Source organism: Hyphopichia burtonii (assembly GCF_001661395.1).
Source record: "Hyphopichia burtonii NRRL Y-1933 unplaced genomic scaffold HYPBUscaffold_2, whole genome shotgun sequence".
NCBI lineage: Eukaryota > Fungi > Ascomycota > Pichiomycetes > Serinales > Debaryomycetaceae > Hyphopichia > Hyphopichia burtonii.
Window position 1 is genome coordinate 191,084 of NW_017963729.1, and position 16,395 is coordinate 207,478.

The following is a 16,395-nucleotide window of genomic DNA, read 5'->3' on the forward strand; positions in this document are numbered from 1 at the left end:
GAATTAGTTTGTAGAATTTGGTGCAAAATTAACTTACAAATTGCGAAATTAACTATATTACATTCATATACACTAAGCAACAGCTTCCCGCCAGTAGTTTTCACAGCCAAACTTATTCAAAACCATATAGGCTTCATCGTCATTACTAGAGTGCATGACCGACCACTTCTTGAAATGCAACTGCTTCAATTGACCTTCCCATAGAACATCACATTGATTTTGAGATAAATCCTCCAGTTGTCCCCCTTGGGTCCATTTGATTCTTCTAGTCATCAATTTCTTATAGAAGTTGATATTTTTCAGTCCCCCTTCCACAATGATCAAGTTGAACCGGGGATTTAATAAAATGACCCCTACAAAATCAAGCTGTTTTGCATTCATATCAACTTTGAAAAAATGCTGAGGATCTTGCAAAGTTTGCACCTTATATACCGTGGTGAAGTATCCCTTCTGCAAATCTTGTTCATGTTGACGTTTGATTTTGTCATGTTTTTCATCTTTGGTTAGTTTGCGTTCTTCATTTTCTTGCATATGTTTTTGATATCTTTCTTCAACTTCTTGCTTAACTTTCATTTCTACTCCCGTTGGATCCTTGATGGCTTCATTGGTTAAAACGTTCATCAAATTGGATAATTTAACCTTAGGCGGTGGTGGTGCATCTAGCCCAAGTTTAATTCGGTCCTGTTGATCTTTATGCTTTTGTTGTCGATCATTCCGCCTTATACGTTTCATTTCTTTCTTGGTTAAGTACATTGCCTTTTCTTCACTCAAATGGCTTTCCCATGGAGGTGGAATCAAAACCGGGTGCTGGATATATATCGATACCGGTGCTTCTTCACTATCTAACTTTAATTCGGATCCGTATTTCATCTCGCTTAAATATGGTCGGTCCCACCATTCAACTATAGGAGGATACTGGGGTTTATACAAGTGCTCTGCGAGGTTTTCATCCGGCAATAACCCTTTCAGTCTTATGTCTTCTATTCTTTGGCGTTCTAATTCTTCCTCCTTAAGTCGTTGTCTTAATTCATTGGCCTTTGCTATATGTTTACCTTGTGGATTTAATTGCAATGGTCGTGGTTTATGTTGTAGTTTGGGGTCCACAGACATATCCGATTGGTTTAAATAGGGATTTATGGCTGCCGGGTCAAACCACTGGCGAACATTTTGTTTAAGTGGATTATGGTTTTTAGGTATCGATGGTGTTTTCCCAATGTTTCGTAATAATGGATGTAGTTCCACATTCAAACCTCCCTTGCCTTCTCTAGTCTGGTCTTGTTTCGTATCGTCTACCGTTTTTTTACCCTGATTATCTGATTTGGCCTGTTGTTTAGCTAATAGCCTTGCCTTTGCTTTGGCAACGGCATCTTCTGTATTCACCGATCTAGTCAATCCCGAATTCCAGGCTGGTCTTTTAGAGCTCTGCCCCGACCCATTGGAATTCTGTCTTTTCCTATATGACATGCCGTTTATCTAAGCTATCAAGCTACTTTCAACTACTTTGAAATGGCTAAAAAATGTCTATATCTTGTGTAGTGTGTTTTTACCAACTCTTTACAAAGTCATCATAGCAAAAACTTAGAGAACATGGAAAAAAAAAAAAAATGAGGAACAAAAGATCTAATATGCTTTTGCAAAAGATACAATCTTAACCTTTTGATTGTTTTCTAAAATTCATAAACTAGTTGAACGAGATCAATCAATCAGCTTATATTTAGTATACTTAAGTTCGTTTGATTAGTTTATTGGTTCTAATTGGCATCTTCAATCAAGAGTTGTGTGATTCGCAAAGTCAAAAGTTGCTCAATATATGAGTAATCACAAATAAAGCAAAAAAAATTGATTCCTGAACTTTGTCAATTAGTAATACTTTTAATATTTCAAAAGACTATTACTCCGCTTAACTGTCATTTCCATTGCGCTCGTTAAGTATGATAATCTCAAAGAAACATTTGAATAAGGTTGAAATGGAGAAACCATTGAAACCCTTGATTGATGAGTTAACCGAATGTCCTGAGAATCAGTTGCCAGTCAAGTTAAGACAAAACTTGACTTGGGAAAGACCAAAAAGTAATTTATTTCATTGGATCCCCCTTTTGAATAGATTTGATGAGGTTTTTGAACATTATATTTCAGAATATGGTTTAGATGAAGAATTTACTAAATTACGTGTGATGAGACCTGAGCATGCTGACATTTTGGTTTCATGCTTGCAATTCACTTATCTTTTATTGGAACATTGTGCCAATAGATCAATTTATTCGAGTTCTGATCGAATTTTCCATTTACTCAATACTGCTACTATTGATGTGAGACTACATGCTCTTCAGGTAGCAGTAATGCTTGGTGAAAGATATCTTCAAACTAACTCCTCCAAATATTCTTCCCCCAAGCCAGTAAAATTGAAAGTATTGGAATTGGCAAAATTCTATCCTTTACCTATTCCTCCAAATTTCAACCCCAGAACAAATAACCACCAAAATAAAAATGTCGATTCAGATGACAAAAATAAAAATGAGCATTTAAGCTTACTTGATACTATTACAAATAAAAAAAGATATCCTTCAAAATGGAGACTGATTCAATTCCAATATTTCAAAACTGAAGTTCCTCCTCCTCAAACTCAAAAGGAAACCAAGAAGAAGAAGAAGTCAAAGAAAGAATCGAAAAAGGATAATAAATCATTAGCAAGAGATACATTTCAAGAAGGTTTAGCAGACTTTACTCTTTCTGAAGAAAATGTTCGAAAATTGTCCTTGGAACAAATTTATGACAAGGCCACTGAAGTAATTCCAAAAGAATTTTGGTTTGAATTTTCATTGCATGCTCAAGTGGTTAAATCTTTCAATACAAAATCTTATGATTCAATCAATTTACGTGAACAATTGCTTCGTACCAAGTGCTTAGCTATTGCATTTGTTTGTTGTTCTTGTCCATCGGATTTTACTGCCCCAAGATTGTTTGAATCCGAACCTTATATTTTCAGCTTTTTAACCGACTTTATTCAACCAGAGAATACTGACCTTGTCTCCAAGGATGTTTATTTCGCTGCTATTAAAACATTAGAATGTATTTCAATGAGGAGAGTTTGGGGTAATGATATAATTAGATGCATGGGTGGTAACGTTAACCATGGTACTTTATTTCAAGTTATTCGACACATAAATAAAAAAGTCCGTGATGAAGATGATGACCTTTTTGAAAGAGGCTATGGTCATTTTTTCAATGTGTTGGGTAATTTAATAGTTTTTAAAACTGCTACTCCAAGATTAACCGCTGGTGGTATTTTAAATGATTTAATGCTGTTTTTGGAAACAAAGTCTAAGTATAGATGGACTTGTTCAGCAGCACTACATATACTCACACTTTACTTGAATGCTGCTCCAGAGTCATTTACGGACTTTGTATCAAATGATGGTTTCAATAAATTGATTAATACTGTTAACTACGAAGTTGATTTTGCCTTGGAAAATCCAGGTTTTGGTGGAGGACCTCCAAAAACTGCCGTGACTTATTATAGTATCACCCTCAGACAATCAAATTACATTAGAAATTTGTTAAAGCTTGTTTCACACTTAATTCAATCGGAATCCGGTGATATTTTACGTAATTTGTTTGATTCTTCAATTTTACAAAGCTTTAACAAAATCATTTTGAATCCAAAAGTTTTCGGCCCTGCAATTTTATCTGCAACAGTTGATGCAGTGTTTTATATTATTCATAATGAACCTACTGCATTTTCAATCCTTAATGAAGCTAACGTCATTGATACAATCTTGGATAATTACGATAACTTATTTATTCCTTCTAGCGATTTGTTAGTATCATTACCAGAAGTCTTGGGAGCTATTTGTCTCAACAAAGAAGGTTTAGATAAAATTATAAAACAAGAAACTATCTCAAAATATTTCAAATCTTTCTATGTTTTGGAACATGCAAAACAATTAGTCAGATCAGACATGTCAACCAACCTTGGATGTTGTTTTGATGAACTTGGAAGACACTACTCTTCCTTAAAGCCCATAATTATGCGTGAAGTTGTTGCGTTATTACAAAATTTGTTTAAATTTAGTAATGAGAAACTTGATTGCCTCCATTTTTATGACTCTCCAAATGGTGCTCTATACTTGAGTAATGACGAAAAGCCCGATCAAAAATCAAATCATCCCCAAGATGATAAAGAAATTGATGTTTGGGAAACCTCAGATACTGCCTATATTCTCGATAATCTTTTCTTTTTCCTAGGGGGGTTATTGCAAGACAGTGGTCAATGGGGTAATGATGCTATAGAATCAATTAAATTTGAAGTTTGGGCTGCCTTTTTAACTTTGGATTACGTACCATTTGATTATACTACTTCTAATGGTCTTTCCAGTTTGATGGGTGTTTTAAAATATTTCGATGATGAAGATAGAACATATGGATTCCCAGTTTTGTTCCGCATTTTTAAGTCTCAATTTCAAAATCCATTAATTCAAGATTTCATGTCATTTGATAATTCCAGTGTATCGTTTTTCGAACGATATAATTTTGATCCTGTGGGTGGTACAAAATTTTTGAATGAATTGAACAAACTCAATACGCTTATGTATACCATAACAGAGATTTACATTAACCAATCATTATTATTCCCAGATAGATACGTTCAAATTGCTACTTATTTTGGGGCAGAGGGACTAGAAGTGATTGATTACATGGGGGCTATTTTAAGAAAATGTGCACAAGAAGAAATAATCATTAGATCCAATGTCCCTGAGATAGTTGCTAGAAAGACTGCTCCAGTAATGGACGTTTCTAATAACTATGTTCCGGTACAAGTTTTTACGTCTAAACCAGATTCTCAAGAAAAGGAAGACTTGTCTATAGCCAAGTTCAAGAATACTTTACAAATCCGTTTTCTCACTTATCGTATTCAAAACCACATAGCAACTATATTCGCCTCTATAGGTCGCGTGTGTATGATGAGAAGACAAGATTACAGTCAATACATATTCAGAAGAAGAGCTGTCAATATAACAAATAAACTTGCAACAGTTATGACTGAGGCAATTGATGCTAAAGTCAGTGAATCAATGAAAGAGAATTACCTCTTGATTATGGCAAATATATTTTCTATAGTGATTCTTAATAAGGAAAGAAACAAGTATCTTGCTCAAACATCATTGATCATTGCCCTTATCGAATCAGGATTCTTCTCTTCGTTGAAGGATTCAGCAACTCATCTTTGGAACAGAATGTTGCAATTAGACCCAGATGAAGTTAAAAGTATAGAAAAACTTGAATATATCAGCTCTCAAGATGCCAGTATCACGAAAAATGCGCTAAATCAAATTTTGTCAATTTTTGCTAATACAACCAGCTTTGATTCCTATCCTGCGTTCCCTAATTGTGATCTTTATTATCATTATGGGTTTGAAAAACGTGCGGAAACTCAATTATTGCCTTCATTATTAGTGGAAGTAAGAATCGTTGCTATTAAGTTATTGGTTACCTGTATGGGAAGCGACTCAAAATTGTTCGATCTGAGCTCAAAGTTTCACCCTGGAAATATCCCAACTGCTGTAATTGAGAAAATGATTTCAATTTTCAAGACCTCTTGGAATCGAAATCATGAAGTCGATTCGGATTCTTTTATTCCTTTACAACCAGAGAATGTTAGCCCTTCGAGCGATAACATTGAACTTTTGAAATCTCTCGGACTAGATGAAACACAAGCTATTCATTTATTCAAACATGTTCATTCCCTCAAGGATTTGTGCGACACTGAATGGCCAGATTGTTCCGAAATTGGAATTTCTGAAGAAAAATGGAATGAGCTCAAGGGGTCGATTGGTAATTCAAGTGAACTTTACTCACCCAAGTCTTTTGATTTACCTGGTTATAAGGTAATTGACAGGTGTAGACTGCAGAATGCTGAAGCTTTTCAAAAGAGCTGGATCAAGATAGTTGGGTTGTTTCCTAAGAATGCTGAAGATATCGCTGCTATGTTCAAATTCATCATTAAAGATCTCGATGCAACTCTTACTGATGTCATGGACAGTGTAATCGACCTCTCAAAGTCTAAAAACGAAGAAGGACTCGGCGCTACGACCCATTTACTCTGCTTACTCTTACGAAATGGGTCCCAAATCAAGGATAGATCACCAATTTATGAACGATTCAATTCCTTCTTCTTAACTCAATTCACCCATGCAAATGTCAACAAAGATTTTTTTGCATATGGATTGCACATACTTGCTCAGATGTTGAGTTATCGTGATATTCCTGATCCTGAAGTCAGTGACTTTGACTTCGGTTCTATGGAAAAACGACCAGCGACTTTTAATGATGACCAAATGGAAGAAATTTTTGCTTCTTTAATTAATCTCCAAAATATTAAGGATATCAAGTCAGCCATTGGTATAGGTAAGTTATTGTTGTTGTATTCTAAAGATTCTAGATATACCTACAAAATTACTGAATCAACCTTATTGAAAGAATTGATTCCTTTAACTAAAATTTTTATCGATGAAGAGAATAACTTACTTGAGTTTTATCAAAAGATTATGAACATTTTATTGAGGACTTGCTACGAGACCAAGGATGTTTTACGCACCTTATTTTCGGCGGAGATAAGTCAAAGTTTCGATACTAGGACTAAAAAGGCGACCTTTCAAATGCTTATAGATGAACATTGCGAACTTATAATTAGAGATCAAAACTTATTTATCGACGTATTTTCTGATCTTGTGAGGTATTATAATTACGATGGCAGTCTGAGAAACTTCAGCAACTTAACGACAATGTTGAAGGATGATCTTACTAAACCAAAATCTACTCAGAATGACAAAACTGAACAAAAGGATGGCGAAGGTGATATTGAGATGGAAAGTGTGAATGACAAACCCCCTGTTGAATACATTGGAACGAATAACACTCCGCCTTCCACAGGTGTTGTTCATCTCCTTTTGACAGAGTTGATGGAGGTGAGTAAGCGCGATTGGGTATCAACTCCAGAGGATGTGAAAGAAAAAGAGGCAAATGCTAGTGAAAAAGATAAGAAGAAAGATAACGACATCGTTCTTTTGATGAAAAATTCAAATTTTGCCTATTCCTGTTTTCTTTTGAAGACTATCACTGAACTCGTTGGTTCTTTCAAACAGTCTAAGCTCGAGTTTTTGACCTTTTCAAAGAAGTTGCACCCCGAAGATAAATTGAAACCACGTTCTACTTCCTTGAACTTCTTGACCCATCAACTAATCCCAACGGAGTCACTAATCAAGTCTAGTGGCGCCGAATTTGAAAGAAGAAATGCCATCTCGTCGCTTGCAAAACTTTCTAATTTAGCTTTGTTGTCTACCCCTGTCATCGAAAAAGATCAAGTCGCGGATCCAAACAAGGAAGACGCAGATATGGCTGTTATCAGGAAATTTTATGTTGATGTTCTTCTGAAGAATCTTAAGGAGGTATTGGCTTTACCAAAGACAGCAAATATTCGTTACAGTAAGTTGATTGATATCTTCAATTTGGTAGGCTCACTTTTGAATCCTAAATTTCGCGAGCTTTCCGGCCCTCTTTTAAGTAAGAATGCCACCAAATATGACACCTACTTCATTGCGAAAGCATTGATTGACAAACAAGTCCCAAATCAGTTAACTTCCATTCTATCTGAACTTGATTTGAATTTCCCACAAATCAATAAAATAATAAAGTCGGGATTGAAGCCTATTAACTATATCGGAAAAGTCAAGACAGATTTCCAAGACTTATTTAAAGCTGGTTACCAAGGAGAGAAAGATGACGAAGATATTGTCCCAGAGGATGTTGATGATCGAGATGAGACTCCTGATTTATTCAAAAACTCTACCTTGGGTATGTATGATGTTGACTTTGATAGTGAGGATGATGAGGGTGATTACTATGATGATGAGGGTCCATTAGAAGTATTGATGTCTGGCGAAGAAATCTCAGAAAATGAAAGCGACTTGGACTCTGAAATGGAAGACGAAGATGGCTTGGATGATGGATACGGAGACAGTGGTCTGGAAGATGTTGAAGGAGATGAGGGTACTTACTCTAATGACGAGGATATGGATGATGGTGGTATTGAAATTATTGACGAATTAGACATACATTCTCATGACGAAGCTGATAGCGATTCTGATGACTATTCCGATTCTGATGGAAATGAATTTTACAGCCAAGATGATAATGAGCAAGATGATGGATATGAGGATGTTAGTGAATATGACGATGACGAATTAGATGGCTGGATTGAGGAATTCGAAGATGGTGATGAGCCATCCGATGGAAGTGGATCAGAAGCTGAAGACGACGCAGGTGCTGACCAAAGTATCATGCGGATTCGTAGAAACCGTAATGGTTCTATTGAGCCTACCACGGAAGACGACCCTGCAGATGCTATGAGTGAAGATGATTCCGAAATTGAAGATCCGGAAAACTCTGACTCACTTCCAGCCTCAAGAAGACGTGCTAGAGATTTTGCCACTTCCTTTTTCGATGCTTTAAGGCCAGCAATGGGAAGAACTAATATAGCATCACTATTTGGTGGTTTATTCAGTACTGCTAATGATGATTATCAACTTTTAAGGGGATCTATCCAAATTGGTGGTGAACGTGCTAACGGTATCCCTAGATTTGAAAATGCTTTAGACTTTTTGCTGGGAAATAGAAACAAGAACAATGATGATCCTTTGAGCAGTATGTACGTGAAATCAACACGTGAACGTTGGGACGATCTCTTCGAAATTTTTTTCTATCCCTTGGACAGGAAGCGCTTCTTAAGCATTGCTCCTGCGATTCACAACCGTATTGCTGGTGAAAGTTTGGATTTACTTAACAAGAGAAAGGACGAAATGGAAACAGCTAGGAAGGAAAGAGCAGAAAAAATGCGTAAGAAGGAGGAAGAAGAACGTGAAAGACGTGAAGAGGAAGCCAAAAAGAGAGAAGAAGAAGCTGCAGCTGCTAATGATAATAATGAGCCAACTGCTCATGTACCAGTTATGGTTCGTATTGGTGATCGTGAAGTTGACATAGGTGGAACTGATATAGACCCTGAATTTTTTGAGGCATTACCTGATGACATGCGTGAAGAAGTATTCACTCAGCATGTCAGAGAAAGAAGAGAAAATGCTACAAATACTGGTACCGATGCTCGTGAAATTGATCCAGATTTCCTCGATGCACTTCCTGAGCAGATTCGAGAAGAAATTTTGCAACAAGAATCAATGGCAAGACGCTTTTCATCATTTGAAGACGAAATGAGATTTAATGATAATGAAGATGATGAAGATGATGAAGATGAAGATGGAGATATCATTGAGCCAGAGGAGATTGAACTTTCTCCACTTGGTGTCCCTACTTCGGGGTTGTCTAGATCATCTAGAAGTGAAAATAATAAAAAATCGTCTAAAGTATTTTTCACCCCACTTATCGAACGCCCTGGTGTTGCATCTTTAGTGAAATTGCTCTTCATTCCACAGCCAACTACTCATAGAGACAGTATTCATCACACTTTACAAGCTTTATGTCATAGTAAGCAAACGAGGGTTGAGGTCATGAATCTCTTGATCGGTATTCTTCAAGATGGTCTTCACAATCAACGTTCAATTGAAAAGCTTTACCATCAAATAACAATAAGGGCTTCTCTCTCTAGTGGTAAGCATAATGTGTCCGTTGGCAACAACAAATCTACCTCCTCACAAATACCTATTGGAGCAACTCCGATTTCGGTTGGTACTCAAGTAATTGAAGCAATACACTATTTGTTGGAACATAACAACCACTTACGTTATTATCTATTAACTGAACATGAAAATACTTTCGTCGCTAAAAACAGCTTCAATAGAAAAAATAAATCAAAGCTCTCGTTAAGTAAGGAAGACAAATATCCAATAAACTATCTTTTGAAATTGCTTGACAATCATACAGTTCGGGATGAGCAAGTCTTCATTGATATTTTGGCAAGAGTTTTACATATAGCTACTAGGCCCTTGCAGATTTTACACAAACCAAGAAATAGTGGCAACCCTCCTCCATTTGCTTCACCTGTGATTCCAGATCATAATTATCGTCAACTCATTAAAATATTAACCTCCAATGATTGTCCTAATACGACCTTTAGAAGAGCTATAAGTGCTATGCAAAGCTTGTCCATCTTACCAAATGCTCAACGTGTTTTCAGTATTGAACTTTCAGATCAAGCCACCAGTTTAGGAAATACCATTATAAATGATCTCAAAGCATTAACTAAAGAATTGGCTGATGCAAATGATTACAATACCGAAAGCAAGTCGTTTGCTAAATTTAGCGCTTCAAGCTCTGATCAAGCTAAATTACTTCGAATTTTGACTGCTTTGGACTACATGTTTGAATCAAAAGAAAAAGAAAAGGACAAAGAAGATCAACCCAAACCCGACAGTGAAAGTGCTATTGTGGATGATGAGGAAGAAACTCCCAAGCCTGCACAAGCATTTGCTTTTAGAAGAATGAGTATCGATGAGATTGAAGAATTAACTGGCTTATATAAAAGGTTAGCTTTAGGTACCTTATGGGATGCCTTGAGTGACTGCTTAAGAATTATGGAAGATAAGCAAGGAATGGCGAATGTCTCCACTGCATTACTACCTTTGATTGAAGCACTTATGGTTGTTTGTAAACATAGTAAAGTGAAAGAAATTCAAATCAAGGATGTTGTTAAATTTGAAGCAAAGAAAATTGATTTTACCAAAGAACCAATTGAAAGCTTATTCTTTTCATTTACCGATGAACATAAGAAAATCTTAAATTACATGGTTAGAACAAATCCAAATTTAATGAGCGGACCATTTGGTATGTTAGTGAGAAATCCCAGAGTTTTAGAGTTTGATAATAAAAAGAATTTCTTTGACAGACAACTTCATCAAAACAAGAATGCAAATAATAAGTTAGCGGTTAATATTCGTCGTGACCAAGTATTCCTTGACTCCTATAGAGCATTATTTTTCAAATCAAGAGATGAATTCCGTGATTCTAAATTAGATATTAATTTCAAAGGTGAATCTGGTATTGATGCTGGTGGTGTTACTAGAGAATGGTATCAAGTATTATCAAGACAAATGTTCAATCCTGACTATGCATTATTCACACCAGTTGCTTCAGATGAAACTACATTCCATCCTAACAGAACCTCATATATTAATCCAGAGCATTTATCATTTTTCAAATTTATTGGTAGAATCATTGGTAAGGCGATTTATGATGGAAGTTATTTAGATTGTCATTTCAGTAGGGCAGTTTATAAAAGAATTTTAGGTAAGCAAGTATCATTAAAGGACATGGAGAATTTAGATTTAGAATACTTTAAATCTTTAATGTGGATGCTTGAGAATGATATTACTGATGTTATAACTGAAGACTTTCTGGTTGAAACTGATGATTATGGGGAACATAAGATTATTGATTTAGTACCAAATGGACGTAATATTCCAGTGACTGAAGAAAATAAGAATGAATATGTTAAATTAGTTGTTGAATATAGATTAACCACCTCAGTTAGTGAACAAATGGACAATTTTATTAGTGGATTTCATGAAATTATTCCAAAGGATTTAGTATCAATATTTGGAGAACAGGAATTAGAATTGTTGATAAGTGGATTACCAGATATTAACGTTGATGATTGGAAGAATAATACCACATATAATAATTATTCTCCATCGTCAATTCAAATACAATGGTTTTGGAGAGCAATTAAATCTTTTGATAATGAAGAAAGAGCCAAATTATTACAATTTGCCACGGGTACATCTAAAGTACCATTAAATGGTTTCAAAGAATTAAGTGGAGCCAATGGTACTTGTAAATTTAGCATTCATAGAGATTATGGATCAACCGATAGATTACCATCGTCGCATACATGTTTTAACCAAATTGATTTACCGGCCTATGAGACCTACGAGACATTGAGAGGATCGTTGTTATTAGCATTTACAGAAGGACATGAAGGATTTGGATTAGCATAAAATAAATATTTAATTATAACATATATATATATATATATAATAGTATAAATGAATCTAGTAGAAATCAGTTCGATAAGATATGGCCAAAATTGGAAGCCACTTGTTCTAAATCATCGGTTGAGCTCATATAATCGACCAATTTATAATTTTCTTCATTTATTTTAACAATTTCGTCATTATATAAGCCAGCATCTTTAATTAAATCGATTGGCTTGATGGTAATTCTTCCATTTTTCTTAAAGACGTATTTAGTGATTGCAATAGCGCATAATTTTTCATTTTTGGACCCATTTGGAATGACAAATTTAGATAAGACAAATAACCATTTTTGATCCCAAGCCAAAACTTTTGATTTAATTTGAAATTTTTGGAAAAGAGTCAATTCTTTTTTGAAGATACATTGAATTGAAGCTACTGGGACGTAAGGGAAGTTAGAAACTTTACCGGCTGATTTGAATTCATTTTGAAAGTTATCAAAGTATTTATAAAAAACAACTTGGAAAATTTTAGTAACCAAATCGGTTCTTGCTATATCTAAATCTACTAAATAGGTTGAGTTTGATTTATGTAAGTACATATCTATTTCCAAGGGAGACACGTAGGTGTTGAACGTGGTATACTCAAATAGATCAAGCTTATTTGTTTTGGAAGTGATTCCAAAAGTGTTTTCATGGGTAGCCAAGTATTTGAATCTGGGTAATATCAAGTTGATGATGATTCTGTAGTAGAATTTGAAGCAATAAGCCAATGGAAGTGACTTGTAAGTGGAGACCAAGAACGCTGCCACCAACCCCTTAACCAATTGGTTCATGTTGTGAAGATGAAGAAGGTAAGTTGAGGAAGGTAAGTTGAAGAAGGTAAGTTGAAGAAGGTAAGTTGAAGAAGGTAAGTTGAAAAAGGTATAGTTGAAAAAGGTATAGTTGAAAGAACTGATACACCCGTACCCAAAGCAGGCTCCGGACTTTGCGGAATTATGACGCACAAAACCGTGCTGCAGATTTAACTCGAGCCAAAGAGCCGAGGCCCGTGCACCACGCGCGCGCAATTGAGAAATAAACTTGAGAACGAAAAAAAAAAAAAAAAACGCAATTAAACGGTTAAATAAGAACGGCTAATTCAGTTGAGAAAAATAATTTTAGAATTCGCAGCCGACTGACTCCTATTTCCCCTATACTGAAATACGACCGCACCAATGATCACACAACACAGGATACCACACAGGATACCACCCAGGATACCACCCCGGATACAACCCGGTGCAAGATACAACCCAGCAGTGTGTACAGTCCAGCAGGGCAGAGCGTAGAATCAGCTCACCCGGGACTTAGCATCTCTCCGATTAGAACCGTTGGTAGAGGCCGTGGGGCGGGCGCGGCGGACCAGCTGGAATTAGAAATAGCAATTTCCCAAAAAATCGTCGAAGTAAGATGGACCCCCGGATTACAATGGAGGTAATCCGAGATCTAGCCTTGCCTTACAAAATATTTCTACACTAGTGAATCAAAGAGATACCCATGCAATAATAATATACAAAAGAAGTAAAGTATGCTAGCCTAGTTTTTATTGTATTCGCCATATTGACACTCATTTGTTTCAATATGGTTTAATAACCAATCGTCGACATTTTTGAATTGAGCGTGACACATTCTACATTCGCCAGGAACTTTATTACGTTGATCTTTCTTAGTCCCGTTTGGATACTGGAAATGGATTGCTTTTAAATGATTTTTGAAAGTATCACATCTACTAAAGATCCCACTGGAATGACAACAGTAATCCCCGGGAGAATGATGTTTAAAAGGACATTTGAATTGGCCCTTGTCACTACCAATTTCTTTCCAATGGCATTTGACATGTCTGAATAAATCATTTGGTCTGGCAAACCCCCGATTGCAGTATTGGCAAATGTGAGGCCTGGAAGTTGGTTTCAAATGAGTGGATTTATGAGTTGCCAAATTAGAAAAATATAATTTGCACTCAGGACATTGTCTCTTCTTTCTTGGTTTCCATTTTTTATTTTCTTGTTTATGTTCATTGGCAACATCAACCGTACTTGGGGTTGGGCTAGTGGTGCTTGTAATTGGTGTAGTGGTGATTGGTGTAGATGAAATTGGACTCAACGATTCCAATTTGGGTCTGAGTGGATCACTCAAGCTTCGGTTTCGGGTTTCGCTGGTGGCAGCATTAACCAATTGATTGAAGCTGGAGTTATTCACTCTTGGTGGCGATCCAACCGGCGAAACGTTTAAATGGCTCGACGACGAATAGTTCGACGGATTCGAGTTATGATAGGTGGGTAAAGCGTTCGTCGACTGAATAACGGTTGGCAAATCCAACAGTAATGAGTGAATCGAGGGTAACTTTATCGACTTTGGCTGTGCTGGTACTTGTGGTTGGACTGATAAATAACTCATTTTAGTTGAGGGATCTTATGTACGTACAAATCGTAATAGATCCAATCCTATATATATATATATATATATATATATCTAAAAGACAAGTCGGTTACTAATAAAACCGAGTAATTTTGACAAGCTCCGGATATTCCAATGGAAAGGCTAATTATACACGGCTGACAAGAAACTAATATTTTCATTTCCAATGGCTGAGAATATTTACAAAATACGTCAAGCCACCCATCTTATCCGAACACCACTGGCTTACCGGGACCCAACCCTGGTTTAGGGGTAGATTCTGCCGTTGGACCCGTCAGCCGTGGCCGACTCTTCACTGCTCGTACTACCCACCATCACTTCATCACTTCACCAGTTGGCCACTTCGTCCTTCATCTCTTTGTTCATCGCTTCATGGCGAGCCTATCCTCGTGGAAACTGCCACGTCCCACCGCCGCTCAGTACTACGTGCTCTCGAAATGGGGTCAGTGGTTTGTAGGTGAAATCCACCCTCCTCCCTCTTAGCAGGAATAGGGGTAGCCCCAGCGCACTGGCCTCCGGAACCAGAAAGTTCCGGCATCCGTACACCGCGAGAAAAAAAAAGAAACGCTCGGCCGGTAGCCCCATCGCAAGTATAGTGTCGAGCGCAGAACGACACAATCCGCCCGCTAATTCCGGACCCACTTCACGGTTGGGCATCGAGCAAACGACGTCTCGGCACTAAGTTGTTGATTAGCTGTCCGGAGAAAGATCCGTGCACACTGCGATGGTCTTTTTCTTGCTCACGTGACTGGCAGATGAGCGGCCGCAAAGCGCCGCTTACCTAAGCGTCTGGGCGTCAATTACATAAGCAGGAATGGAAGTGGAAAATTAAGCATTATATATAGACTCTTCCCTGGAGAGAAGATTAAACTTTTCTAGATCTAACTTTACCTTCGCTGGATGCGGTGGCAGTGGAGGTGGCAGTAGAGGAGGTGGCCGAAGCGGCGGCGGCCGAGGCTTTAGATTTTTTGGTACTGTAGACTTTGATGTAGAAAGAAATGAATAAAACCAAGTAACTGGTTAAAATCAAATAACCGTAAAAAGCAGCCAATTCACTACCATAACAATCGCCAATGTGAGGCAAAGAGGGGAAGTAACGGTAGGCGTAATGGGTATAAGTAGCAAAATAAACAAAACCTAAATCCAAAACGAATTGAATGATTTGGAATCTGGTAACCCATTCCTTCCACCAAACTCTAATACCTCTGGCACTTAAAAAGTAGTACCAGTACATAACAACATGCACGGCCAAGTTTAAGGAGATAGGAACCCATTCAACAGAAGTGGATCCGGTTAATTGGGTGTAGCATAATAAAGCAGTAGCACCATGATGGTAAGTGTGCAAGAATAATAATTTTTTCTTTTTCAAAACCAAAAACACGGTATCAATTAATTCCAAGTATTTAGTTAAGTAGTTTAAATAATATAAAGTAATTAACTTTGGAGCAAAGGCCTTTTCATTACAAATGGCATAAAAGATTCCGTGGTTAACTAAAATTGGTAATAATTGTTCAAACATTAATAATAATAAAATTAAACTAGCACTAGTTAAAATTAAATTATGTAATTGAAATAAAAAATTCAATTTTAATGCTGGTAATTTCAATTTAGCACTTAACGATCTTCCACCAAAAATAATAATATAATAACTTATAATTATTCCAATAGCATGGTACCCATTTGCCAAAAAAGTTTGGTGGTAAACAAACTCAAAGTCTTCAGCCGGATATCCAACCAATTTTTCAAAACAAAATGAAAAAATTGGCCATAAATGTAATCCAAATGGTCTTTCAACACTTGGCCATCCGTACTCGACCACCGGATTACTTGTAAAAGCGCTAAAAAGGTCAGACATGTTTGAAGATAAAGAAGAAGAGTAAGGTTTTTTCATGTTTTTTTTTTTTTTTCCGATTTCTTTATGTTTTGTTTTGGATGTTGCTAGCATCGCGGTGTTGTCG

At 36.6% G+C, this 16,395-nt stretch overlaps 5 protein-coding genes across 5 annotated transcripts; 1 reads left to right on the forward strand and 4 right to left on the reverse strand.

The window, feature by feature from the left end:
• Positions 1 to 26: 26 nt before the first annotated feature.
• On the reverse strand, positions 27 to 1,544 carry PRP3 (U4/U6-U5 snRNP complex subunit). The gene has a single exon (XM_020220740.1). It carries the CDS (start codon positions 1,108 to 1,110, stop codon positions 73 to 75), a length of 1,038 nt encoding a protein of 345 aa, XP_020077468.1. The 5' UTR covers positions 1,111 to 1,544; the 3' UTR covers positions 27 to 72.
• On the forward strand, positions 1,518 to 12,060 carry TOM1 (E3 ubiquitin-protein ligase; the record flags this gene model as incomplete). The annotated part of the gene is made up of 2 exons (XM_020222480.1): positions 1,518 to 1,535; positions 1,947 to 12,060. The coding sequence occupies 2 exons, from the start codon at positions 1,518 to 1,520 to the stop codon at positions 12,000 to 12,002; spliced, it is 10,074 nt and encodes a 3,357-aa protein (XP_020077469.1). The 3' UTR covers positions 12,003 to 12,060.
• A 6-nt stretch (positions 12,061 to 12,066) lies between these two features.
• Positions 12,067 to 12,813, reverse strand: HYPBUDRAFT_155521 (uncharacterized protein; the record flags this gene model as incomplete). Its single annotated transcript, XM_020222122.1, has 1 exon — positions 12,067 to 12,813. One exon carries the CDS (start codon positions 12,811 to 12,813, stop codon positions 12,067 to 12,069), a length of 747 nt encoding a protein of 248 aa, XP_020077470.1.
• Positions 12,814 to 13,543: 730 nt separating this feature from the next.
• STP4 (Stp4p) lies at positions 13,544 to 14,489 on the reverse strand. Its single transcript, XM_020220741.1, has one exon. The coding sequence runs from the start codon at positions 14,414 to 14,416 to the stop codon at positions 13,556 to 13,558; it is 861 nt and encodes a 286-aa protein (XP_020077471.1). The 5' UTR covers positions 14,417 to 14,489; the 3' UTR covers positions 13,544 to 13,555.
• An 813-nt stretch (positions 14,490 to 15,302) lies between these two features.
• On the reverse strand, positions 15,303 to 16,292 carry FEN12 (fatty acid elongase; the record flags this gene model as incomplete). The annotated part of the gene is made up of 1 exon (XM_020222123.1): positions 15,303 to 16,292. One exon carries the CDS (start codon positions 16,290 to 16,292, stop codon positions 15,303 to 15,305), a length of 990 nt encoding a protein of 329 aa, XP_020077472.1.
• Between the last annotated feature and the right edge of the window lie 103 nt (positions 16,293 to 16,395).